Raw genomic sequence first — 28000 nt, 5'->3', positions numbered from 1 at the left:
AATAAAGACCTTTTGTGAAACTTATTAAAATTACATTCGAGAAGTCAAGCCATTAAAATACAAGAAAAGTAAAAACAAAACATAAATATACAATAAACAAAAACAATAAATATTACTTAACAATTCGGTACAAAAATATCATATCACTTATCTAGAAAATTCAAAATTTTCATCACGTTCGTAACGGCAAACACGGCATTCGTAAAGGTGTTGGGTCGATCATAGTCCAGACCCCAATTGGCCGTTCTTGTCGGCAGTTTAAGACCGTTTATAGGGCCGAAGGGTGATTTATGGTTTATCCGTGTCGATTTCATTACCATACTTTGCTTCCGATTTACTAAGGAGCGAATTTTGCTGAACCTCTGTTGGATGTTTGGTAATGAGATGAGAACCTGAAATTTACAATTTTGTATGTAATATCAAATAGACTTTTAAATAATAATAGGTAAAAAGGCGATGATTGTAGTACATCAATTAATTGTAAGAGAAGAGATACTAAGATCTATTATGACACGGTTTTACATAAGTTTTAAAGGAAGAATACTGGTGTCATTTTTCGGAATGTTGTTCAGGCTCTATGTATTCCATGTTCGGGAACATAACATCCAAGGTGCTTAAACTGGGTGGTTTTTTAAACTGGGTTGTCTTATCAATATTTCTGTTGACCGCTACTTCTTGTCCGGCATTTACACAGTTTAGTAGATATTGCAGGCCTTCTAGTTTGTCACTTTTGATTACAGTGTCAACATATTGTATCGTATTTATACACTCTCCATTGATTTGTACTCCCATTTCTTGATGTTGAATAGTCTGCTTAAATATATGTTAAAAAGTAGTGACGAACCAAATTTTCAAGAGCTGAATCTCGAAAAGGGTAATTGCTACAAAAAAGTCACTCTAATGACTTTTTACTAAGATATTGAGGTACAAGTGTAGGTGCACAAGAGCAATTGGCAACGAAATAAGTATGTAGGAATTATATCTCGCGCCATAAAAAATTATAAAAATTATATCTCGCCGCTCTTTAAAGCGCCATAGTTCAAATCCTATTGGACATACGGGTTTTTTAATCATACCAAACGATTCAGAAGGTTCTAAATATGCGAAAAACGTTAAAGAAAATAATTGATAATTATTAGTTTTTCCAGGAAAAAAATCTAAAGTTGACCACTTTCGGCTTATAAAAGTGGAAAAGACCGAAATTTTGATTGACCATAGCTCGGAACCTTTTCCAGCAGTACCAAACGATTCAGAAAGTTTCAAATATTTCAAAAATGTCCGCAAATACAGTTTTTCCATTAAAAAAAAATTGAAATTCGACCATTTTCGACTGCAGCTTGGAAACTATAAGACGTACGACTTCCAGTAACACTAATCGATTTAGAAGGTACCAAATTCCAATAACATTAAACGACTGACTCTAATCTAGTGTCATTAATTGCCTGGAATAGGTAAAATGAAAAATTATGTTTTTCTAGGCAGTTCTGGACATAAAATTTTACACAAAAAGTTCGGTATTTCTAAAATAATTGCTGACGCAGGCTTGGAACCTCAATATCTTTGTAAAGGACACTTTAGAGAATATCATGCATTTTATTTCATTAGATTACGTCAAGTAGTTTTAGAGATGTTGGACTTTGAAGTGGGCATTCATTCACCTTGAGCGTCGTTTATCATTTTTGGACACTGTCACCCAAAAAGTTCGACATTTCGGAAATTATTAGTGGGGTAGGCTTGGACCCTAAATAGTTTTGTAACGGACACTTCAGAGAAAATCATGCTTTTTATTTCATTAGATTACGTCAAGTAGTTTTGGATAGATTGGACTTTGAAGTGGGTGCTCACATTGAGCATCGATCATCAATTTTTGGATACTATTACCCAAGAAGTTCGATATTTCGGAAATTATTGTTGGAGCAGGTTTGAACCCTAAATAGGTTTGTAACGGGCACTTCAGACAAAATCATGATTTTTATTTCATTAGATTACGTTAAGTAGTTTTAGAGATGTCGGACTTTGAAGTGGGTATTCACCTTGAGCGTCATTTATCATTTTTGGACACTGTTACCCAAAAAGTACGACATTTCGGAAATTATTGTTGGAGCAGGTTTGAACCCTAAATAGTTTTGTAACGGACACTTCAGAGAAAATCATTCTTTTTATTTCATTAAATTACGTTAAGTAGTTTTGGAGAGATTGGACTTTGAAGTGGGTGCTCACATTGAGCATCGATCATCAATTTTTGGATACTATTACCCAAGAAGTTCGATATTTCGGAAATTATTGTTGGAGCAGGCTTGAACCCTAAATAGTTTTATAACGGACACTTCAGAGAAAATCATGCTTTTTATTTCATTAGAATAGGTCAAGTAGTTTTGGAGATATTAAACCATGAAGTGGATTTATACCTTGAGTGTGGATCATCATTTTTAGTTACTGCTACCCAAAGAGTTCGATATTTCGGTAATGATTTCTTGGGCAGGTTTGAACCCTGAATATTTGGAATTTCGCAGATTTCAAGGATTTTACATTTTATTTATGCAGGAATTTGTGAAAAAAAATCGGTTTGCAACAAAAAAGTTGAAATTTTAGGGATTTTTGGGTTTTATTTTTTCATAAAGAAAAACTACGAATTTTTCCGGATTTACAACGAAATTTTGAATTATCAGAATGCTTGAATTTCCAAGGATTTAATTTGTCCAAGAATTTAAAAAAATGGATTTTTCTAGGTTTTTAATGGAGTACTAAAATTTCGCAATCTTTTAAATTACAAGGATTTCAGATTTTCTTTGTAAGAGAATAAAAAAAATTGTTTTTTCCAAGTTTTTAACCAAGTTTTGAATACTTCGCAATTCCAAGTATTTTAAAGATTTTGGAATTTATATTATCAATGTTTTCTAGGCTTTCAACCAAATTTTGAATCCTTGGAATAGCTTTCTAAAGGACACTTTAGAAAATATCATGCTTACTGGTACCCAAAAAGTTCGATATTTCGGGAATTACTAGTGGAGCAGGCTTGGATCCTGAATGGTTTTGTAAAGGACACTTCAGAGAGTATTAGGCTTCTTGTTTCAGTAGAATTTATCAACTAGTTTTGCAGATATTGGACTTTGAAGTGGGTATTTACCTGGACACTGTGGACACTGTTATACAAAAAGTTGGATATTTCTGAAATTATTGATGGGGCAGGCTTGAATCCTAATCAGCTTTGTAAAGAATACTGCAGAGAAAATCATGCTTTTTATTTCATTAGAATACGTCAAGTAGTTTTGGAGATATTGGATTTTAAAGTGGGTACTCACATTGAGTGGCGAGTCATCATCATTTTTGGATATTGTTACCCAAAAAGTTCGATATATCGGAAATTACTAGTGGAGCAGGCTTAAACCCTGAATAACATTTATAAAGAACACTTTAGAGAATATTATGCTATTTGTCCCATTAAAATGTGTCAAGTAATTTTGGAGATATTGGAGTTTAAAGTGGGTAACAAACACGTTACTATATACACGGTGTAACATAAGTGATTACTTTAATTTTAAGAGATGATTCCTTGTAATTGTTTAAGTAACAAAGTTCATATAAACGTATGTCCGGAAACGATTCGTTTTCGAGATACAGGGTGTTTTTTTACATTTTTATAAGGTATCTTTTGGAATTTTCACATTTTAAAAAAAAACGTGTATCTCGAAAACGAAGCGTCTCCGAACATACGTTTCTATGAACGTTGTTACCTAAAAACGAGGAATCACCTATTAAAATGACAGTCATCGCACATCGCTATATATTTAGATTTTAATTTTAAAAACTATTAACAAAGTGTGATACAGAGAGTCGCTGATCAATACCGGGTCATTCTTAGAGACAAATTGATCCCAAAAACCCGAATTAACTCTATTAAAAGGGAAACTGCAGCAGAGCCTTAAATGAAGTAAGGGACAATGACGACCAAGGAGCGGAAGAAAACTTTGACCCACCATTACCAGAAGTGACAATAAATCAAAAAAAAATAATAAAGTGCATGGTAAACTTAGAACAGAGTTTAGACAGGCAATGGCAGAGTATGAAGGCTACTCTCGTGCTACTCTCGTTAATGCTGCCAACTTAATTATACCTGTGGCGCGACTCTTGTTCACTATTTCGAGACGTCTCGTCTCGATTACTACGATTTCGCGATTCTTATTAGGAAAACCGAGACAACACGTAACGATTCGAACCCGAGTCATTTCAGTCATGACCGATGTAGATGCCGAAATGGTATGTTAACCTCACATATTTATTGTTTTCTTGATTGGTCTGGCGATTAAGGATAGTTTCAATAAAACTATTAAAATGTCCTTTAAAATTAGAGAGGACCATTTGATTGCCTATCCGGATTTTGCCAGAGGACGATTGTCTTGCTCCAATGCCTGCCAGGAATTTTAAAAACTATGGCAAGAATTAGCAAATATCTTAAATTTATTACGGTATGGAACAATGTCTGGAATTTTGAAAAACTATTCAGCATTATTCAGTTAATTTAAATGCCTCTCTCGGGAAGATTTATCTCCTATTTTTTAGACATGGTCAGATTATAAACTCAAGTTGTCTAATACACAGCATGTGTTAACTAACTTTCCTACAAATTCTGGAGCATATCTTTCACTCAGCCACTCGTTCTTTTAACAAGCATCGGAATCTTGCTTTCAAAACCCCATTTGTTCTTTCAATACAGTTTCTCGCCCTTATATGGTTTTGATTGTAATGGGATTCTGAAGAGTCTTTCAAAGGGTTTTGGTATGAGGTCATTAATACTGGTTCAAGTGGGTAGCCTGAGTCACCCAAGAGTCAAAAGGAAATTTTTTACCTCAGAATTTCTCTAAATAAATGAGTCATGAGTTGATCCTGGGTATTTGGCATTTATAGACAAAATTTTTAACTCTGAATCACCAATAAGTTGCACATTTAGGTAGGAGTGATGACCTTTGCGATTGATATAATTATTGTGTTCCTCATTATTTGGTTTTAGAATGGCAATTTGAGTGCAATCAATTGCCCCTACAACACTGGAAAACTGGAATTTTTGCATAAAATTCTCTTTCACAATGTTCATCTCTCTTCTTGTTGTAGGAAATTAAATGGCATTGGTGACCTCATGAACGTATCTTTAAGAATTATGTGATTTAATGTTGATATAAACTTATAAGGAAATTAAATTACCTATAGACAGATGTTTGACTACTTCCTAAATTAAAATCTCCTCCTACACTTCGTTGATAAGAACCAGTAGCATAAAATCTTAGGGCAACCAAGACTTTTTGTTGCACTGTAACTCCACTAAGGTATTTTGGTTGCCTTAAGTATGGGGTTAACTCTTCACATAAAATTCTGAAAAGAGCTTGATTTATACGAAATAGCTCTTTAAATCTGGTTTCTGAGAGTTCCTCCAGGTTCAATTCCATCCTTATTCGTCTTCTTTTCCTCCTTAAGGTCTGGTTGAGTCTTCTAATTTCTTCTTGACAAGCATTATCACGAAATATTGGTAACATTCTCATAAATATTTGAAACAAAATGAAGCAAAATTAAAAAAACTCATAAGAAATTGCGACGGATTATAATTTGAAAGCCGACAGTGACAATTGACAATAATGTGTTGCTACGAATCGACGGCTACGACTCGAAATGAAATGAGAATCACATTTAACTCGAGACCGAACGAGATATGTCGATTCGAGACGTGACGTATCGACCAATGAGAATTGCACCACTAATTATATTCTTACAGTTACACACAAAAACCCCATTTTTACCTTCTTCCATTTGTCTTCATGTCCAAAAAGCCAGACCAGCGTGCAAAGGGTGGAAAACAGCGGTGCCTCCTTGTCGCACCAATGTAACATAACGTTGACCAGATCGTCGATGTGCTCCTCCGACCAACTGTGCTCACGGGTCTTCGGATATTTGCAAAAATTAATCAGAATCGCCGTGGCGGTGTTCAGGGCGTTCATTTCCGGGAGGGATCTGGCCGCTGACTTTATGATTAAATATAACTGGATCGGGAGTATCTGACTTAGAACTAGGCAGAGCCTTTGCGAGTGACGTGAGATGAAATCTGAAAAATCGCTTCTTATACTAATCTGTATTTAATAAAGGGTGTTTTTTTGAGAGGTATACAAATTTGAAGTGAAATAAAACTATAAAAAAATAATTTATTGACATGGTATTGGTTAAAAGATATTGTTATGCCATTAGTGCTTAAAAATGATTTCGGGCATATGAGCGTCACGGCTGGTTCGAATGTAGCGTAATCGGGAAGTCCAATTTTCGACCACTTTTTCAAGCATCTGGGGCAATAACGCGGCGAATGTTTGCTTCCAACGTCTGTGGTTTATCTTTGAAGACATGTGACTTCACATATCCCCAAAGAAAGTAATCCAGGGGTGTGAGATCACACGATCGTGGAGGCCAGTTCACAGGTCCATTGCGTGAAATTATGCGAGCATGGAATCGTTGATTGAAAAGGGAAAAGATGCGCAAATACTGTATAAAATTCCGTGACCGCGGCAGCCAGCCGTTCTTTGCTTTATCTAGCAATTTAGAAGCTAAGAGGTGGCGCCCCCATACGTAGGAATGATGAAACTCGCTTGGCAGCCTTAGTATTAAAAATTACCAGACATAATATCGCAGATAAATGGGAGTTTTCGCATTGCGCTATTTCTGTTTGAGGACATATTCGCATATTCCATAGTATAAATTTGGGAGAAAATATTGAAAGGTTTAGTTTCATATTTTGTTTTTTTTTTCTTATTTTTAAGTATAAAATCTAATAAGTAATATAAGTAATATAATTTTGCTTATTTTTAAAAGCACAGTATATTATAGAGTTTGCCTACATTTCGGCAGAACCAGAGGCTGTTATTTTTTATACAAGGTGCAAAAATATACATATGGTAAAGTGTTTTAAGCTTTTGGGCCTACGGCTTATACATTAAAAAAAATTACCTTGAAAAAAAATTAACCTTAAAAACATATACAGGGTGTTCCGTTCATCATGTTACAAACTTCTATGGCAGATAGAAAACGTCAAAAGAAAAACAAAAGTTCATATAAACATGGGTCCGGAAAAGCTTCCTCAGGGAGCTAGAGCTCCTTGAAAATAACCTTTAAAAACTAGTTTTTTGTTAATAGCTCTGGAACTACTTTAGCTACCGCAACCAATTTTGGGAGGTAAATTATTGTTAGTACGTTTATTCTTTTAAACCTACTAAATAAAAAAAATATTTACCAGGGGCTTCAGAATCAGTCTTAAAGAAATGGGCCCAAATTTACCAAATACTCTCCCGATTCTGAAGCCCCTGGTAAATATTTTTTTTATTTAGTAGGTTCAAAAGAATAAACGTACTAACAATAACTTACCTCCCAAAATTGATTGCGGTAGCTAAAGTAGTTCCAGAGCTATAAAAAAAAACTAGTTTTTAAAGGTTATTTTCAAAGAGCTCTAGCTCCCTGAGGAAGCTTTTCCGGACCCATGTTTATATGAACTTTTGTTTTTCTTTTGACGTTTTCTATCTGCCATATGTATTTTTTTTTAAATCTTAAAAATGTCTATTGTAGATTTGATAAAGGTCAAGAATATGAAGACCGAAACGTTATTAAAATTATATGTTAAAGCAAGATAAATTTTATGTTTTAACAATTACCAATACCCAAGAAAATAATTGATTTCAAAAATACATAAGCAGCATACATAACCCAAAAACAATCCAACCCTATGTATCCAACCAAAGAAAATGGTAAAATTGGATTACTTTTGGGTTAATATTCTGGTTTGATAAATAGCATCTCTTTACTTACTCTATAAACACAACAAAATGGGAAAGTAAACTCATTTATATTGAACATATATTTATTCTTTAAAACAGTCGCAATTCTTTGAGGCATGGGGTTTATTAAGTTCTGATACTACCCCTGATTAAAACTATCCTAAATTTCTTGCTAGTGGATTTCGGACCTAATGAATAGAACCCTTGTATATGCCTAAAGAGTTAAAATAAAATAAAAAATAGAAACAAGAAATTTATTTCTACTATTTAAAATATGATTAAAAAATTTATCAATCAACCAAAATCTAATTTGAGAGATAACACATAATGTTTATATGAGATACTTTTTGGTATTGTAATATTGTGGAATAAAGATTCGATAAAAGAATAATAAATTCATTTTTTACTAAGCGGGCCAACTGAAATAAGACGGGGCTCGTATATATTTTTAGCAGAAAATTTTACATAACGAAATAATCATAAATAAATGGTAGTAAAAGTATTTACATATAAAGATTATTTAAACAATCTTTATCAATATTTTTTATTTTATTTGTTTAAACATTGACTGAAGAGGCAATATTTAATTTTCAATCATTGATTAGATACGATACGTATTTTGCTATGCGGCTTCTTAGAAGTTTGTTTTTCTCTCGTTTGCTGGTATTTTTCAGTTTCCCATTTAAAAAAACTAAAAGAATTTTCAAAAAACTAAGAGAATTGTTTTTTCTCTTCCTAGTATTAGTACATCCCCGATAAGCACACTCGTTAATTTTGCTTGAATTTGACATAATTCAAAATAATACGCCAAACATGCAAAAACTTCCTTAGACGATGCTGGCGACCTCCGCTAAACAATAATGAGACACAAACGGCAAAAAGATTTCCGCGCGCGTTTGAGCGTGGCGCCATCTACCCGCCGCGCGCTTTTTGGGTCACGTTTTTGCCCGTAAATATGCGTATCTTCTCGCCTCTTCAATCAACGATGGAATGTTTCCCGCAATAAATTGATAGTGTCACGCGCTGTGTGACATGTTGCACCCTCTTGTTGAAACCAAAGCTCTGCCACATCAAGTCGGTTCAACTGAGGAACAAAAAAGTCGGCAATCATGGCTCTATAACGTTCTCCATTGACTGTAACATTCTGGTCGTTAGCATCTTTAAAAAATATGGGCCAATGATTCCTCCTGACCATAAAGCGCACCAAACTTTGACTTTTAATGGATGTAAGGGCGTCTCAACAAAAGCTTCTGGATTTTCTCCACTCCAAATTCGGCAATTTTGCTTATTGACGAAGCCGTTCAACCAAAAATGAGCCTCATCGCTGAACAAAATTTTGGATTGAAAAAATGGGTCAAGCTGAATACTGTTTTCCGCCCATTCACCGAAGGTACGGCGCGCATAATGGTCACGCGGTTTCAGTTCTTGCACAAGTTGGATCTTTTAAGCTCGCAAGCCAAGATCTTGCCGCAAAATCTTCCACAAGTTGTGCACAACCGACTCATTTGGGTCCTCTTCAACACTATGTTCTACAGCAGCAATAACTTCTTCTGTGCGCACTATATGGCGTCTTTGTGGATGCGTATTATCAACTACCGTATGCGATCCATGGTTTTTCGAATAACTTGCTCGGATGGCCGATTATGTCGACCGTAAAACGCACGGTAAATTTCGCGAATTGAACTATGATTTTCAAAATATATTTGCACAATTTGAAAGCGTTGTTCTGGAGTAAGTCTATTCATTGTGAAATGGCAAACTGTACTGATCACTGATCACCAACTGTCAAATTGGCAATCACCAGAAACAGTTTTGACAACTTAAAATCAAAACCTCTAAAAAAAACACCCTTTATAAACAACGTTAATCTCTCTTACCGATATCTTCTAATGCACTGATCACCATCAACAGTGAAGAGTTTTCGGCAATCATGCAGGTCATCGCGACGTCGCAACGTTCTGCGAGCGTCATCGTTCCGCCAGCGGGTTTATGGTGAATCGCTCGATTCTCACGTCGTTTTCTCAGAGCAATCACTTCGGGAATATTCGATTTTCTTATGCGGTAACCCCTGAAGAGTGCCTACATAGAAAAAACGTCGTATAGTTAAATGTAGCATGCCCAAAAGGAGGAAAGTGACCTCCGTCTTTCTGATGCAAGCGAATAAGGTTTGGAAGACCAGGAAACACTGTAATTAATTGCTTCCTAAATGATGGATAATCTGGATATTACTATCACTTATTTTGTGGAAAAAATACTTATTTCTAAGAAAGTGTCTCTCTTATTATTAAAATTGTTATCTCTGGTATTACTTTGCGAGACCTAGTCCGTAAGTACATCCAGAAGGTAGGAAGAATTTCAAATATTTACAGTATGGTTTTAATCCTCTTTATCTAAAGTTTGAATTTTTCCCGATTTACAATGAAATTTTAAATCATTAGAATCCTTGAATTTTCAAGGATTTAGTTTGTCCAAACAAAAAAAAGGATTTGGAAGACGGACGTCCAAGAAAAAAAAATTGATTTTTTCCAGGTTTTCAATGGAATATTGAATTTTAAAAATATTTGAAATTCAAAGGATTCCAAGGATTTTATTTATCCATAAATGGAAAAAAAATAACGAAATTCGTCCAGGTTTGCAGTGGAATTTTGATTTCTTTGGAATTTCGAAGATTTTAAGTATTTTAGACTTTATTTATCCGGGAATTTATTAAAAAAAAATTATTTTTCAACACAACTGTGGATTTTTGGAACCTTAGAAATTTTAAGAATTTTTGGGTTTTATTATAAATTAAAGAAAAACCATAAATTTTTCCAGATTTACAATGAAATTTTTCATTTGATATAGTTTGTGCGTAAATTTAAGAAAAATTGATTTTTCAGGTATTCAATGGAATATTCAAAGGATTCCGAGAATTTTGGAATTTATTTATTCATAAATGTAAAAAAAGAAAAAAATTTCAGATTTGAAATGGAATTTTAAATCAAGGATTTCCTTTCTCCAAATATTAAAAAAATTAATTTTTTTCAGGTTTTTAACCAAATGTTGAATACTTTGAATCCTTGAAATTCCAAGGATTTTGAATTTTATTTATTCATAAATTAAAAAAAAAAACAGACAATTTTGCAGACTCACAATAGAACTTTCAGTCATCAGATTTTTTAAAATTTCACGTATTTAGTTTTGTTTGTCTAGGAATTAAAAAAATTGCTTTTTTCTAGGATTTCAACCACATTTCTAAAATTCCAAGGATTTTGGGTTGTATTTATCCACAAATTAAAAGAAAATCAGTTTTTTTTTTCAGGTTTGCAATGCAATTTTAAACCCATGAAATTTCAAGGATTTTGAGATTTTGTTTGTTCAAGAATTTAAAAAAATTTATTTTTTTCCAGGTTTTAAATCATATTTTGAATTCTTGGGGTCTTTGAAAGGATTTAAAGGATTTTCCAGGTTTACAATGGAATTTTGAAATTTCAACAAAACCTTGAACTTTTGGAATCTTTAAAATTTTAAGGATTTTTGGGTCTTAAAGAAAAACCATGAATTTTTTCCGATTTACAATGAAATTTTGAATTATCAGAATCCTAGATATTTAAAGGATTTAATTTGTCCAAGAATGTAAAAAAATTGATTTTTCCAAGTTTTCAATGGAATATTGAAAGCAATCACTTCAGGAATATTCGATTTTCTTATGCGCAAACCCCTGAAGAGTGCCTACATAGAAAAAAACGTCATATAGTAAAAAGTAATATCACCATAGGAGGAAAGTGTCTCAACGCACATTTTTAAATATTTACAGTAGGTATATGGTTTTAGTCCCGTTAACCCGCACAATTGGTAAGTTATAAAGTAATTTATTGATGCAATGTTATGCAGAAAAACCATGAATTTTTCCAGATTCACTATGAAATTTTGAATAATCAGATTCCTTGAATTTTTAGCAACAGCAACAAAAAAACAGACGTTTTTACCAAGTTTGAATCATTAGAATTCTTGAACTTTCAAGAATGTAGTTTGTCCGATAATTTAAGAAAATGGATTTTTCACTGGAGTATTGAATCTTCGCAATCCTTGAATTTTCAAGCATTTTAGATTCTCTTTGTCTGTGAATTTAAAAAATTGCTTTTTTCCAGGTTTTTCAATAAAATTTTGAATCCTTGGAATCATCTTTGACATTTAAAGGAGTCCAAGGACTTAAAAACTAGTTTTTTCCAGGCTTGCAATGGTATTTTGATTTCTTTGGAATTTCGAAGATTTTAGGTATTTTAGATTTTATTTATTAATTTTTGGAAACTTAGAAATTTTAAGGATTTTTGAGTTTTATTTATTCATAAATTAAAGAAAAAACATGAATTTTTCCAGGTTTGCAATGCAATTTTGAATCCTTAGAATACTTAAAATTTCAAGGTGTTTAGATTTTGTTTGTCCAAGAATTTAAAAAATTGATTTGAAAATTGACAAATTTTAAATTATTGGGATCTTTGAAATTCAAAGGATTTAAAGGATTATCTAGGTTTAGAATGGAATTTTGATTTCTTTGGAATTTCAAAGATTTTAGATCTTATGCACATATTTATTTATTCAGGAATTTATTGAAAAAAATCGGTTTTCAACAAAACCTTGAACTTTTGGAATCTTTAAAATTTTAAGGATTTTTAAGTCTTATTTAATGATAAATTAAAGAAAAACCGTGAATTTTTCCCGATTTACAATGAAATTTTGAATTATCAGAATCCTAGATATTTCAAGGATTTAATTTGTCCAAGAATTTAAAAAAATTGATTTTTCCAGGTTTCAACCGTAAAGTTTAAAAAATAGATTTTTCAAATTTAAAAAATTGTTTTTTTCTAGGTTTTTAATCTTTGAAATTCCAGGGATTTTAAAGATTTTCGATTTTGTTTATCCATAAATTAAAAAAAATTTGTTTATCCATAAAAAAAACAGGAATTTTCCCAGTTTTGCAACGGAAAACATCTATTATTTAAATTTCTGGATAAATAAACCCCAAAATCCTTGAAATTATAAGGATTCAAAAGTTCGTTGTATGCACATCTGGAAAATTTTCTCTTTTTTTTTTTTTTTAATTTATGGATAAATAAAACCCAAAATTCCTGGAATTTCAGTGATTCTGATTATTCAAAATTCCATGGTAAATTTGGAAAATTTTCTGTTTTTCTTTAATGTATGGATACACAAGACCCAAAATCCTTGAAATTTTATAAAATAAAACCCAAAACTTTTGGAATCATTGAAATTTTCTTAAAATTTCATGAAGTATTCAAAATGTTGTTCAATATTTGATTTTTTTTTTAAATCTTGAACAATAAAATCTAAAAACTTTGAAATTTCAAGGATTTAAAATTCAATTGCGAACCTGGAAAAAAATCTATTTTTCTTTTAATTAATGGATAAATAAAGCCTCAAATCTTTAGAATTTCAAAATTCCATTGAAAACCTGGAAAAAGCCAATTGTTTAAATTCCTGGACAAAAAAAATCTAGTTTTTACATTTCTTTATAAATAAACGCAGTTAAACAATTAATTGTTAATAAAGTGTAAAAATTTCTGAAAAGAATTTAAGTAATAAACTAGAATACTCTTAATAGACCATACAAAAATTCCACAAAGAAAATTCCTACCTGGATCTTAACAGCGGCAGCAGACTGTACCCTCAACATTCTCCTAGACTCTACAGCTTCAGGTTTTAACAGCGCCGCATATTTCTTCCTCACCAAATACCCTCGGCTAAACCTCTGAATCTGCAACACCGCCTCCCTCACCTCCAAAAACCGACTACGTAACCTCTTCGTCAGCACATAATCCCTATAAAACCGCTGAATTATAATCAAAGACTCTTTGAATTTCAAGAAACTCCTTCTTTGCTCCCTAGCTAAAAGCGTCGCCTTCCAACGACGCTGCATAACAAACGTAGCGCTCCTCAACGTCTTAAACTTCTCCATCTGTTCTTTCATCGCTTTATTAGCTCTATAGCGACGTTGGATCACTATCGCAGCCCATTTCAGTCTGCAGTATTCCATCATTTGAGTCGCTACTAATTTATTGATTCGAAATCGGCGCTGTATTGTAATAGCGGCGCTTCTAAGAGCTACGAAGTCTTCTCTGCACGTTCTTGCTGCCACGTTGGCCCTAAACCGTCTTTGAATGACTCTTGTCGCTCCTTTTAGAGCCAAATAATACGCTCTATCACGTTTCATCGCAATCAGAGCTCTGAAACGCACTTGGACTGTTACAGTGGCACTTTTGAGCTTCAAAAAATCGTTTCTTAAACGGCACATTTTAAAGTAGCTCTGAATTTTTAAGGCGGCAGCTTCTTGCCGCAAAAGTGCCTCTTGTTTTATTTCTTTATTAGCCCTAAATCTACGTTGAATGAAAATCGCAGCTTGTTTTAGAGCCAGATACCTTAAACGGGTCAACTTCGTCTCCCTTTGGGCTCTATAAGTCTTTTGGATTAATATTGCGGACTCTTTTAATTGTATAAAGCGTTTTTTTGTGACACACATTCTATACCAAGACTGTATTTTTATTGCCGTAGATTTTATTGCTATATACCGCTCCCTGTCAAGTTTCATTTGTCTGGTCGCTCTAAACCTCTTTTGCACCTTTACAACATGCTCTCTTAAGCATTCGTAACGCTGTTTTTCAATAGTCATCATTTGATTGGCCCTAAACCGTCTTTGAATGACTATTGTCGCTTCTTTTAGAGCCAAATAATACGCTCTATCACGTTTCATCGCAATCAGAGCTCTGAAACGTACTTGGACTGTTACTGTGGCACTTTTGAGCTTCAAAAAATCGTTTCTTAAACGGCACATTTTAAAGTAGCTCTGAATTTTTAAGGCGGCAGCTTCTTGCCGCAAAAGTGCCTCTTGTTTTATTTCTTTATTAGCCCTAAATCTACGTTGAATGAAAATCGCAGCTTGTTTTAGAGCCAGATACCTTAAACGGGTCAACTTCATCTCCCTTTGGGCTCTATAAGTCTTTTGGATTAATATTGCGGACTCTTTTAATTGTATAAAGCGTTTTTTTGTGACACACATTCTATACCAAGACTGTATTTTTATTGCCGTAGATTTTATTGCTATATACCGCTCCCTGTCAAGTTTCATTTGTCTGGTCGCTCTAAACCTCTTTTGCACCTTTACAACATGCTCTCTTAAGCATTCGTAACGCTGTTTTTCAATAGTCATCATTTGATTGGCCCTAAACCGTCTTTGAATGACTATTGTCGCTTCTTTTAGAGCCAAATAATACGCTCTATCACGTTTCATCGCAATCAGAGCTCTGAAACGTACTTGGACTGTTACTGTGGCACTTTTGAGCTTCAAAAAATCGTTTCTTAAACGGCACATTTTAAAGTAGCTCTGAATTTTTAAGGCGGCAGCTTCTTGCCGCAAAAGTGCCTCTTGTTTTATTTCTTTATTAGCCCTAAATCTACGTTGAATGAAAATCGCAGCTTGTTTTAGAGCCAGATACCTTAAACGGGTCAACTTCATCTCCCTTTGGGCTCTATAAGTCTTTTGGATTAATATTGTGGACTCCTTTAATTGCATAAAGCGTTTTTTTGTGACACACATCCTGTACCAAGACAGTATTTTTATTGCCGCAAATTTCATTGCTAAATACCGCTCCCTGTCAAGTTTCATTTGTCTGGTTGCTCTAAATCGCCTTTGCACCTTTACAACATGCTCTCTTAAGCTTTCAAAACGCTGTTTTTCAATAGTCATCAATCTGTTGGCTTTAAACCTTTGCTGCACCAGAACAACAGACTTGTGCAGTGCTAAATAACGCTTTCTGCAAAGAAAACCTCTGAATACTTTCTGAATTGTTATACAAGCAATAATTCGTTGCCGATGATAGTTTCTTACAAGCCAACCCTTGGCATATGCTTGAAGCATGGTTACGGTCCTATACTGGACCTCAAACTGCCTTTGGCAAACCCACATTCGGAAAAAACTCTGGATTTTAACGGCTGCCCGATGTCTCCGTCTCTGTTCAATGTAACTATCGATAAACTCCCCTAGGGCAAAATATTTTTCGGCCAACTTCTGTCTGCGATACCACAACTGGATCTTTCTGGCGGCGTTTTCTCGTTTCTCTCTCTCCCTCCTGAGCTGATCCCGCTTAATTTGCACCGGAAGACTCCGGAACCAGGTCTGAATAGTGGTGGCACTTTTCACCATCAACGGAGCCTCGAACTTGTAAATGATCTGCCATAAAAACGATAAATTTTTCTCCTTATGTCCCTCAACGATGTCCTTTGGCCCGATATCATGCTGGATCTTGTATCCGCAGTCTTGTAACGACTTAAAGACCACTTGCAAGTTATGGATCTTTTGTAGTCTGGAAATAGCCGGCACGCGAAGTTTCGCGGTTAAATCGCTTCGCATTTGGATGATTTCCATTACTCGAGTGAGTCGCACTCCGTCACGTAAGTCGCCTCCTAAATTTTTCACCGCATAATCAAACTCATGAATATATTGTTGCACGTGGGTGACCACATAACCTAAACATTTCAGGTATTTAGTGATATCCCCTACAGCCGAAAGGGTTTCTCTCGCAAAATGCGTTAGGACCAGTTTACTTTCTTTTTCAAGAGCGTTTTTGCAAAACAGACACGGGTCGTGCTGTATCAGCTTCTCCGACTTGGCCCTATCCAGGAAATACACCAAACTAAGAAACTTTTTCAAAATAAACTTCTTCAACTCAACCGAGTATTTACTGGCATAAACGTTCTTATACCTCCTCATCAACTGTGGGTCTTTTAGTAACCGTTCCAAAATAAACGTGGCTAAAGTGTGCGTGTCCGAATTGGACCGCATCGGAACGATCTCGTCGTAAATCGTCTCCAATCCGATCCTGAGCCATAACGGATTGTAACCTAATATTAAACGGGTTACGTCGGACTTCAGTTGTAGATTTAAGTGCGGATCCTTGTCTTCCCTAATTGAGAGTCTGCCAGTTTCGATGACATTGTCGACTTTTTGTAACACGGCGCTCACTTCCGCGGACCGATACAGTTGCCGGGCCTGTCTTCGTACAAAATCGAGTTTTTTATTGGTGTGACATTTGAGTGCGAGAGCCTCTTTGGAGGGCGCCTCGCTGACCTCTTTTTTGCTGCACTCGCGCCACACTTTCGCCACGTCGATTTCTGTGTTCGTTTCAAGCTCGTCGGGCGGAGTGAGCAGTGCATTCAACCATTTTGTGAAATTGTGCATCTGTTCTTCGATCCACTCGTCGTCGGAAGAAATCCCGGGGGTCATGAATGGATCGACCATTCTGGCATAGACAAGTGGGTTTTTTACTGTAACCGTTTTTGTAGTGGTCTCCGATATGCTGAAGAGTGGTTGTAGTTGTCCTTTGACCGAAGCGTTTAAATATTTAGTCAAGTGCAATCCTCCGCTGCTTGTTGACACTCTAAAAGTGTTACACTGGACTGTTTCGTTCATTGTAATCGTTTCTTCCGCGATCATTGACAATTTTTTGCCTAATACTGTGCTACGTTCGGTCATAGGAGATGTACCACACAGTGTGCGCACAGGTGACGGTATTAAGAACGTTTTAGTTGTTACAGGAGATAGATCTAATTGATCTATGTTACCTATTGAGTTGTCTTTGACATAGGTGTCTCCCGTAACGTTTGCTTTAGTGAACGTTTCACCGCTTACGTTTGCCTTGACGAAAGTGTCGCCGCTAATGTTTTCTCTTAAATAGGTTTCGAGGCTGCAGTCGCTAGAGTTACAGTTTACGAAGGTCTTGTTGCTTGTACGCAAATCCCATTTGGTCGATACTCTGCAAACAAGAAAAGTGAATATCAATGGAAAGTAACCAGATAGATATTAATTGGTTTTTTATTGAATTTTAACTGTTAGTAGAGTAACCTGCATTGCATTATTAAGGATATGGAGGTGAAAATGTCTCCCTTTAAATGTTGCGGTAATAAAACCACAGCCCCTAGTTATGTGTCTTGTAAAACAACTCTAAAGAATGTACCAACAAAATAGATACAAATAAGTATCTAATATATATAATAAGTATATACAGAGTGTCTCTAAAAAGTTTGTACAAAATCCTAGGACATATTCCTGAGGTCAAAATAAGCCGTTTTAAAGCAAGTTACCTCAGTCCAAAGTTGCTTCGTTTCTTAGTTATAGAGTGCTAAATATAAAAATCGATTTTATGTAATTGTTTTAACATTTTGCGATATACCATATTGGAAATCGGTACCTAGGGATTTTTTGGTATGAGAAACTCGAAATGGAAAATTTCGGCATTTAAAAAGATTGACACGGAATTTACATATCTAGTTTTTAAACTTTATTACTACCCCTTAAATATTTGATGAAATTCTTCTGAAAAATCGCTGTTTTTTGTCCATATTACTCAATCTAATAACGCCGTTTTTATACTAAATATTTTTATATAAAATTCTATTAAATTTAAATAAACAGTGTTATTAAATTAAATATTGCATATATATTTACTGCGAAAACATTCCTTTTCATTAACAAAACCCTTAACCACCCACCCACCCCAAACATTCTTCCAGTAAGAAACTCTTTTGAAAAATCACTCTTTTTGGTCCATAATATCCAATCTAATAGCGCTATTTTTATATTAAATATTTATTAATATACATATATATATAATTATATCAAATTTAAATAAACATACTGTGTTATTAGATTGGATATTAACGATAAACCAAGGTGTTATTCATCCATATTATTTTGAAAAACAAAGATTTTTTAAAACAATTTCTTACTGGTAAGTTGTGTGGGGTGGGTGGGGGGCTAAGGGTAAGGTTAATGAAAAACGTTTCTTTTTGCAGAAAATAATTGCCTAAAAGAAAATTGCATATATACTATTGTATATATACTTTTTTCACATAACCTATTCAAGTAAAACGTGAAAAAACTCCATTTTATTTTTCGAAAACAAGACGTATCGCTATGAAAATTGCTGTAGTTGTGCCTAAGTCAATAAGTGTTGAAGAAATTTCATTTTTTTTGGGTTCTAGACAACCTTTCATTATCTAGGTTTAAGTATATTTATCAATCGTAAATGACGTTTATTAGTTACCAAAAGAAAAAAGTTATAACAATACTAATACCAAAGTAAACAAATACAGTGAGGCAACTAAAAGCCCTTTTAATCAGATTGCCAGGAATCTTCTACAAATGAAGACTCCCTGGGTTCTGTTGAGGCCTACCAATATTAAAATATAAACTTACAATTTATAATAAATACACACTAAGAAATGGATAGGATAAAGGAAGGAGAGGGGCAGGGATGTGGCATATTGGTATTAATATTACCTATATTTGCGATAGTTTTCGACTACAAAGAAAAGCACAATACTTTCTTAAAGATTTTTCAGAGAACATTGCTTCATTTATTTCAAATTTGTTAATTAGATGTGATATGGAGTACAAGAACGACCTTTTAAACTATTCTTTGTTATATTGTGGAATTGTTAATAAATTTTTACGCATTAAGCTAATGCTATGCACATCTGTTCGGTAGCTAACTTTTTTTAGCAAATAGAAAGAAAGAAAATGTGCTATATTACGTAAGAATAATCTTGTGTACAAGCATCCTACAAGCTAAAAAAACAAAACACAAATACAATTTCAAAAATTGACAAAACAATGAACAAAATTAAACACAAGAAGACAAAACTTTTTGAACATACTTAAATTAAAGATAACTAAATAAAACAATCAATTACTAAATAAAGGTAAACTTGTTGACAAAACTAGAGAAGAAAAAAGGAAAAAAAAGAAAACTTTCCAACATGTCCAAGGTTAAAACCTATCATTAAAAAAGTCATCCAGGTTATAATATGCCTTAGCCAATAAAAGCGACTTTAACTCTCTTTTAAATTTTTTAACATCCGATATATGTCTAACACACAGAGGAACATGATTGTAAATTTTTTTACTTATGTAAATTAATGAGTTTTTGGTAAGGGAAGACATAGGAATAGGTAGGGGAACATCATTTACACGACGAGTCAAATGGCCAGTGTCAGAGGGTAGTTTGGGAATTTTGTGAATAAGGAGGAGACTGATGCCTATTGTGTATATTAAGCCAGTTAGCGTATTTTTACTCATGCGAGATGTTTGTCTTTTTATTCCAAATATAAGTCTCAAACATGAACAGCTAATGCAAAGTAACCAGTTCTTAGTTGAAGTGTAACAGGTTCCGTAAACCTAAACTTATAATCAATAAAAAGTCCCAAATTTTTTGCAAAACTTTTAAAAGATATGTATTCATTGTTTATATGTAAATTTAATTTATTTAAAAGGTTAGCATGAATATTATCTTAACAAATGATTTAGCAGGATTTATTTTTAAAAGAAGTTTCTACATTAAAATCTATTCAAATCCGCATTAATACACTGACCGGCCTCAACTGCATCGGACTCTCTAAACGAAAAATAAAGTCGAGTGTCCTCCGCATAACAATGATGTTTAAAATATAAAACTTTTTTTGTCAATTCCCAGGTGTAAATAGTATAAAATAATGGCCCCAAAATGCTACCCTGGGGCACTCCAGAAGTAAGAGTAAGATCCTTAAGTTAGGATGTAACCAATAACAGCGCAGAATCACTAAATCCCATAAACTGCAACAGAGCTATTAAAATTTAATGATTACACATGTCGAATGCCTTTGTAAAATCCAAAAGGATCAACACAGTGGCTTAATTATTATCAAGGGCTTTATATATATCAACTTGAGACTGTGACTTGAGATAATGCACTCGCAACTTTTCGGCAACCGGCCCTCAGGAATTAATTAGTTGTAATTTAAAAATTCAACGATCTAATCCTTCATAACTTTCTCTAAAACTTTAGAGAGAACAGAAAGAATAGATATAAATCGAATTTAATTTAATTCCGTGGGATTTTTTTTTACTTTTGACAATAGAATTACATTTGCCTCTTTCCATTGATTAGGAAAATGATTATTTTTAATGCAAATATTTAAAGGGTTAAGTATAGCAGGGCAGCATAGCAAAATAAGAGTTATTTTTAATTTATCAGTTCAAATTGCTTTGCTCTTTATAGTTTTTAAAATCAATTAATATGTCTTGTGTTACTAGTTCAAATTCAAATTTATTTAATGTAAGTTTATGTTGTTAATAAGTTGATATATTTATTTCCTAGTGGTTTTACTGGAAGCCCTTCCTTCTAAAGGATTTATATATTAATACGTTTTAAACTCGATTACTATACCTCAAATATTTGATGAAATTCTTTTGAAAAATCGCTGTTTTTTGTCCATATCACCCAATCTAATAACGCCGTTTTTATATTAAATATTTTTATATAAAATTCTATTAAATTTAAATAAACAGTGTTATTAAATTAAATATTGCATATAATATATTTACTGCAAAAACATTCCTTTTCATTAACAAAACCCTTACCCCCCCCCACCCACCCCAAATATTTTTTCAGTAAGAAATTCTTTTGAAAAATCACTCTTTTTGGTCCATAATATCCAATCTAATAGCGCTATTTCTGTATTAAATATTTATTAATATACTTATATATAATTATATCAAATTTAAATAAACAAACTGTGTTATTAGATTGGATATTAACGACAAACCAAGGTGTTATTCATGCATATTATTTTGAAAAACAATGATTTTTGAAAACAATTTCTTACTGGTAAGTTGTGTGGGGTGGGTGGGGGGCTAAGGGTAAGGTTAATGAAAAACGTTTTTTTGCAGAAAATAATCGCCTGAAAGAAAAAATTACATTTATACAACTGAAATTTATTAGTTGCAAAATATATAATCATGTGTGTCGCACAATTAGCACTCGACACACCTTAAAAAAAGTTTAGCAAGAAACAGAAAAAACTAATTTTACTAAGAGATTATTACAGCATCGGAGAATATTTTAATGACTTATTTTGATGTGTTACGGTTAATAACTATCCATTTATCAACTTCTGTGGTTTTTTTTACTCTTTATTTTGATGTTATCCTACATCTATATAAGTACTCATTAATGGATCTGTTATTTGAGAATTTAAGATTAGGAAGCTTTGAATATGACTCTTTAAAGGTTATTTAAAAAACCAAGTAGTTTTGTGTCTAAATTGGAACTACTTTTATATTATTTTATTATAAACTTTTTACTGTATTAAGCAGTAATTAATTTACAATTAAAAAAAAATCAGACCCGTATTAGGGAAAAATTCATTATAATGGTTATTAATACGTCGAAACGTTGGAAAACGTATGAATGAGATAGGTATAGGACATAAAAAGTGAGGATTTCAAATGAGCATCAAAATTGGCAACTTTTTTCTAATTTAACCGCCCTCGTGACTCCTATAGTTTCAATAGTCACACATGGCAAATAGGACACCCCGTATATATATTTTCTTTAATTGTTTTTATTAAATTAAACTAAAATTTGATTGAAAATTACCCGGAGCCTCCCATCTATTTAGTTATTATGTATTTGTTCTCTTTTTTTCTTATAAATAATGTACATAAAGTACGAAATGTTTTAATTCTTTTTGTTGTTGTCTTCACTATCACCATATCTGTAAAATCATTTATTATTAATGAAACCAACAAAGTAAAAAATGTTTGTTCTCTTTTAGCCTTGATAAAGACGAAAAATAACCAACGGCCGATTAAAAACTGGAGGTTTGATTAGTTGTCCTTAATCATGCTTTTTAATGCTAATTTTTTCATATTAGGTATCAATTGTGGTCAAAGGTGTGCTTATTTATGCAGATTTTATTATTATTTATTTTTTATAGTGTCTATCTTTTTTACTATGGTCATTGGTTCCTTGGAGAATGGCATGTCGGTTGATTCCATATATACTGACTTTTCCAAGGCCTTTGACAAAGTTAACCATTCTCTCCTGGTTACGAGAAATTGTCACTCTATGGCATCGGTGGTTGTCTTTTGGCCTAGTCAAAGTCATATCTGTCTGGAAGAACACAGATTGTGCCCATCTTGCCTCTTTTTAATGATGTTGTTCATTGTTTTGATTATTGTAATGTGTTACTTATGTGCTGATGATCTTAAGATTTTTAGAATTATAGACAGTAACTTGGCACATCATGAACTGATCTTTACAAATTTGAATTATGGTGCAAGAACAATAGAATGGTCCTAAATGCTAAAAAATGCAAATATATTCAATTTACCAGGAGTTTTAGTCCATCAGTACCATCTAATGAGTTCACTTATTGAGAAGGTATCAGAGATACGTGATCTTGGGGTGCTTTTTGATTGCAGACTAACTTACCTGTGTAATAAGGCTTACAAAATGTTGGGTTTTATTAAGAGGCACCCTCATGATTTCAGCAGTATTAATTCCATCAAACTTCTGTATTTCTCATTGGTTCGCAGTCAACTTGAGTCGAATTCACGTATATGGTCACCGTATTAAATTCTTAAGATACATTGCTTACAAGCTTAATATTCCTTGTATTGATATTAATTACAATGAAACTTATAGAATGTACTGAGCATTGAAAAGTTGGAGACTCGATGTAAAAACTGTGATAATGTCACAACCTCTCTTATATATTCTTTATGTACTGAATCTCAAGTTAGCCAAGCTAAAAGCAAGATATTTTACCTTTGCAGATGACACTGTACTGGTATATGCTGGAACAGATGAAACTTCTTTAACACAACTTATTAATAATGACCTAAAATGTTATCTTAAATTGCTGTTTTCACATAAATTAAAAATTAACATCGAGAAAACCAAATACATTATATTCAAACAAAAAAATAAGTCAGTCAGCAATAATCTAAATATTAATATTAATACTGTAATATTAGAAAAAGTGTCGAATATTAAATATTTAGGTTTGCAAATAGATGAAAATTTAAATTGGTCACTACACTTAAACAAAATTTTTGATAAAACAGTTCCAATGCTATCTGCCTTATACAGGAGTAGAGATTATTTGTCTGAAAAAAGTAAATTTCAAATTTATAATGCCTTCTTTCTCACACATTTTAGGTACCTGTTGCCAGTATGGGGTATGTGCGGTGAAGTTAATTTTAATAAGGCTCAAATTTTGCAAAATAAAATTTTGAAAATTTTGTTTAATTTTGATTGGCTTACAAGTTCTAATACAATTTATTCAAATTTAAGTTTAAACAAATTAAAAGTGATATTGGAGATAGAACAATGTAAACTTGTATATAAAATTATAAACAACAGACAAAAAAGTAACATAAATATTATGTTTTACCATAATGTACATAATCATCAAACAAGATCACTAAATAATGTTTATCAAGTTTCTACAAGAACCAACATAGGTTTAAGAAATCCAATTACAGATGCAATTAAAATATTTAATAGTTTACCTCATTGTATAAAAGATATAAATAACTATAGATTTTTTGTTAAAAAATTAAAAGATTTAAAAAATGTTAATTAATTTATGTATAAAAAATTATAAGCAACATTGCAACATTTGTTTACTATAGATAATTAATTACTGTTTTGTTATTCACGGGGCCAGTGTTTTCAAACACTGATTGGAGAAATTGGTAAAACTCGTTATACATTGTATTATTGTGGTTAAATAAATTGTTTCAAAAAAATTGTTTCAAACATACAAGATTCTTAACAATGTAATACAGTCTCCTGAGTTAATTTAAATGTTCCTCTTACTGCAGTGCTCAGACAGACTAGATTATTCTACCTTGAACAACATCGTACACTGTATGGTGAAAACTGTGCAATCGGTAGAATGATGATTAACTCAAATAGTGTCAGTATAGATTTGTTTCATTGTTCTCCGAGTTTACTTCAACGAATTTTAAAATCTGCTTAAGTGCTATATAATTTTATATCTTGACTTTGCTTAAAATGTGTCTTCTTTTCTATTGTAGTTACTCTGTTTTAAACCATTGTTGTCATTATATTTTATTTGTCTGTTAATTATGCTACATATTTAATGATAGTACTAATACTTCAAGTGCTTTATTGCAATATAAAATCTTACTTTATTGAATATTTAATATACTATAATTATTTTGTAAATTGGTTAATTACCGTAATATACTGAATTGAAATTGACAAGTTCTTGAGTGTTAAACAATGTTTCATTAATTTTAATTAAATTAAGCTAAAATTTGATGTGTCCTTAATCCCGCTCTTTTATATTTTAACCATCGTTTCAACTATTGAACACTTACCCGTTGGCATTAGTATTTGAAGAAAAATCCAAGGCGGTAAAGGTATTCGCATTCTCCAAAGAATTATTGCTCGAAGGGGGTTTGGTGCCGGTAGAATACACCTCGGGGGCAAACGTGAACGTATGCTCGGCTTGCGGTGTCACAGCTACCCCCGGCGAAAACGTGAACTTATTCACCTTCAATCGATCCTCAAACGTGTTGGTAGTAGAACCCAGTCGCTTTCTCGGTCGCACCAAACTCTCCAACGTGGGCGTTTTCTCTTCGATAACGTTACGCGTCCTTAAAACGTCCATTCTCGGTGAGTCTAAGCTGTCCCTAAAATATGGCGAGTTTTCTTCACTGTGCAGGTAAAACGACTCTTTCGTGTCCAACGGTGAAGGTGCCAATTGAAAAGTTGCGTTTTTCGGAATGTTTTCCTTGTCAACCACGTAGGTGTCCCGCCTCTCATAGTTAGCGTTGAACTTGTCTGTGAAAAACGGGTTATTAGTTGGGCTTAAGAAGTTCCCCATCTCTTGTCTAACAGGCGACGTATTTTCTTTATTTTCTTTAAGTGCAGGTTTCAAGCTACCATGCGATGAGTATTTTTTGTGTGACGCAACTTCACCGTTGTTATTGGAATATTTTCGATGGGGTGAGGGTGAATGTCGATTTTTCAAAGGATTTCTAATAGGAGAGTTTTTAAGAGGTCGCAGTTTTTTCACTGGTGAAACAGGTTTTCGGATAAGCGGAAGGTTCACTGCTGTTTTTGGTTTTTTTGTGCCATTTCCGGTCTTTTCCTGATGTAAATATAAATGTAATATAAATTTTTTTTTTTTGGAACAATTGTTGTTTCAATTAGACTTACCTTTGCACATATAGCCTTAAAAGTAACCCCTATGTTTCTACTGATCCTTTTACCATCTAAGAGTATAAACGAATATCTAGAGGCCTCTTTTTTTATAGGGGCCCATATCATTTCTAAGAGATGCTCATTGTTCTTTTCAATAGTAGCTTTGTTCCAGCTCAGAGAGAAGTTTAGTTCATCTGGTACAGATGTCCTAACAAACAACTAAAAATTATATAAATAAAAATATAAGAACATCCACGATAATAGAACATATTACAGTAATATCCTGATTAGTGGGATTTTTTATAACCAGTTTCCTTTTTATTGTGGTACCAACTATAACATTATCAAAAACGATTTTTGGATTTTCACCAAACGGTGCAAGGGATAAAGTGTCAATTTCCTCTTGTTCCGGCTTTTTTTGCTCAACAGGTTTTCGCTTCCTGCCAACAACTGGGGAGATCTACAAAGCAAATCGATTTAAGGTACACACAGAAGAAAACACTTTAATATTAATTAACAACTTTAAAGTTACTCATGAAGCAATGAAATATTATAGAATGCCTCGGATGAAGTCAGAACTTTTAAAAAAGAAAAAATCCTAACTATAATTAACATCTATATCTTGGAGTGCACATGTCAAGTACATAAAAATCTTTCAAACTACATGAGATCTGGAGATCTTAATTTTTATGAAACTCAAAATGCAGATAATTTATACATCCCTTTTACCCGGTTGTCGCAGGTACAGGATGGTCCGGAAATTACATCTCTCAAAATTTTTAATCATCTCTTATGTAGAATAAAGAGACTTTTCCAACTTTTAAGAGGGCTCTTAGGACCATGTTAGCTGACTGTCCTTTTTATTCGTTGACAGAGTTCTTTAACTGTAGATTTATTGACTAACTACTACTAACTTAAAGGTTACCAATGAAATGAAGGATCTTGGTGTTGTATTGGACAACAAATTATCATTTGATATTCATATATCGGGTATTATCTCTCGGGCTCATAGAATGTTAGGTTTCATCATATGGTCTAGTAAGAACTTTTCAATTTTTACGATAAAGAAACTATATTACTCGCTAGTTAGAAGTGTTCTGGAGTATTGCTCACCTATCTGGATGTAACACATGTAACTGCAATTGAGCGAATGCAGAATAAGTTTCTTCGTTATATTGATTACAGGTGTGGTTATATCAGAGATGATTATTCTTATAGTGAATTAAGATTGCTACTTTGGAAGGGAGGAGACTAAATCTTGAAATTCGTTTACTTCACAAGATTATTAATGGTGTAATTGATTGTCCAGATCTTTTAAATCTAGTATGCCTGAATGTACCTATAAGAAGGAATCGGCATACTAATGTTTTTTATGTTCCTTACCATTCTACAAATTATGGCAAAAATAACCCTATTACAAGAATGTTAAATAATGCAAACTCTATGCAACAATCTGTAGATTTTTTTGGAACTTCTGAGGCAAGATTTAGAGGATCTTTAAGGCATATATTGTGATATATACTTTCATTTTTTTTTTGTATATCTATACTGTATTTAGTAATTAGTTCTATTTATTGTAAAAAGTCCGTAAATAAATAAATAAATTAAGTTAAATTTGTTTCCTTTCATATCTTTGTAATTTTATACTATTTTTATTAGCATTGTAGTTTTTTATTGACAATTCCTATACATTGTTATGATGTCAATGGAAATAAATGATAAATAAAAATGAAATAAAGAATCGAGTACCTAGGATGACATTATTGTTTAAAGACCTGTCCCTGAGTGTTAAAGATAAGCTTTGATAGAATTAGAAACATTTATAAAATATCCATAGCATTTTTCTACACTAATAGAGGACTCTGAGACTGATATTTTTTTTTGTTATACTTACTTGAAAAAACATAATGATTTAATATATACAGGCGAAACTATTCACTTCGAATGCCAATGGACTGTTTTCTACTCTCTTCACACGCCTTTTGGTAAAAAATGTGTAGAATTTGGAATATTTAAATATTTCATACCACTACACAGGTAAAGTAAACAAAAATTCAAACGGACTAATGACAAACTGCAACCAACGGTTTTAGGTCGCAGTGTCGCCAATAGCAGATGAAACTTTTTAACTGCCTTAATTTAAAA

The 28000-nt window shown here is 33.0% G+C and overlaps 1 protein-coding gene across 2 annotated transcripts; it reads right to left on the bottom strand.

The window, feature by feature from the left end:
* Positions 1 to 10: 10 nt before the first annotated feature.
* On the bottom strand, positions 11 to 27948 carry LOC126745087 (abnormal spindle-like microcephaly-associated protein homolog). 2 transcript variants are annotated; one of them, XM_050452781.1, is made up of 8 exons: positions 27750 to 27948; positions 26130 to 26315; positions 25871 to 26074; positions 25027 to 25805; positions 13438 to 17608; positions 9680 to 9881; positions 5790 to 6091; positions 11 to 392 (listed from the first exon to the last, which is right to left on the bottom strand). In XM_050452781.1, exons 1-8 carry the CDS (start codon positions 27759 to 27761, stop codon positions 144 to 146), a joined length of 6105 nt encoding a protein of 2034 aa, XP_050308738.1. In that variant the 5' UTR covers positions 27762 to 27948; the 3' UTR covers positions 11 to 143. The 2 variants fall into 2 exon arrangements, with proteins under 2 accessions (XP_050308738.1, XP_050308739.1); XM_050452782.1 differs by having other exon boundaries at positions 25027 to 25802; positions 27750 to 27947.
* Positions 27949 to 28000: the final 52 nt, after the last annotated feature.

The sequence above is a fragment of the Anthonomus grandis genome, chromosome 15, assembly GCF_022605725.1.
Source record: "Anthonomus grandis grandis chromosome 15, icAntGran1.3, whole genome shotgun sequence".
Classification (NCBI taxonomy): domain Eukaryota; kingdom Metazoa; phylum Arthropoda; class Insecta; order Coleoptera; family Curculionidae; genus Anthonomus; species Anthonomus grandis.
The sequence above is the reverse complement of the archived record's forward strand: the minus strand, read 5'-3'. Positions and strand labels throughout refer to the sequence as shown.

What these genes read in the sequence shown, in the direction of transcription:
- LOC126745087 (XM_050452781.1), bottom strand. An exon ending in CCACTAATCAGGATATTACT is followed by an intron (nt 26,075 to 26,129) that starts GTAATATGTTCT and finishes TATAATTTTTAG; the next exon opens with TTGTTTGTTAGGACATCTGT. An exon ending in TTAAGGCTATATGTGCAAAG is followed by an intron (nt 25,806 to 25,870) that starts GTAAGTCTAATT and finishes TTATATTTACAT; the next exon opens with CAGGAAAAGACCGGAAATGG.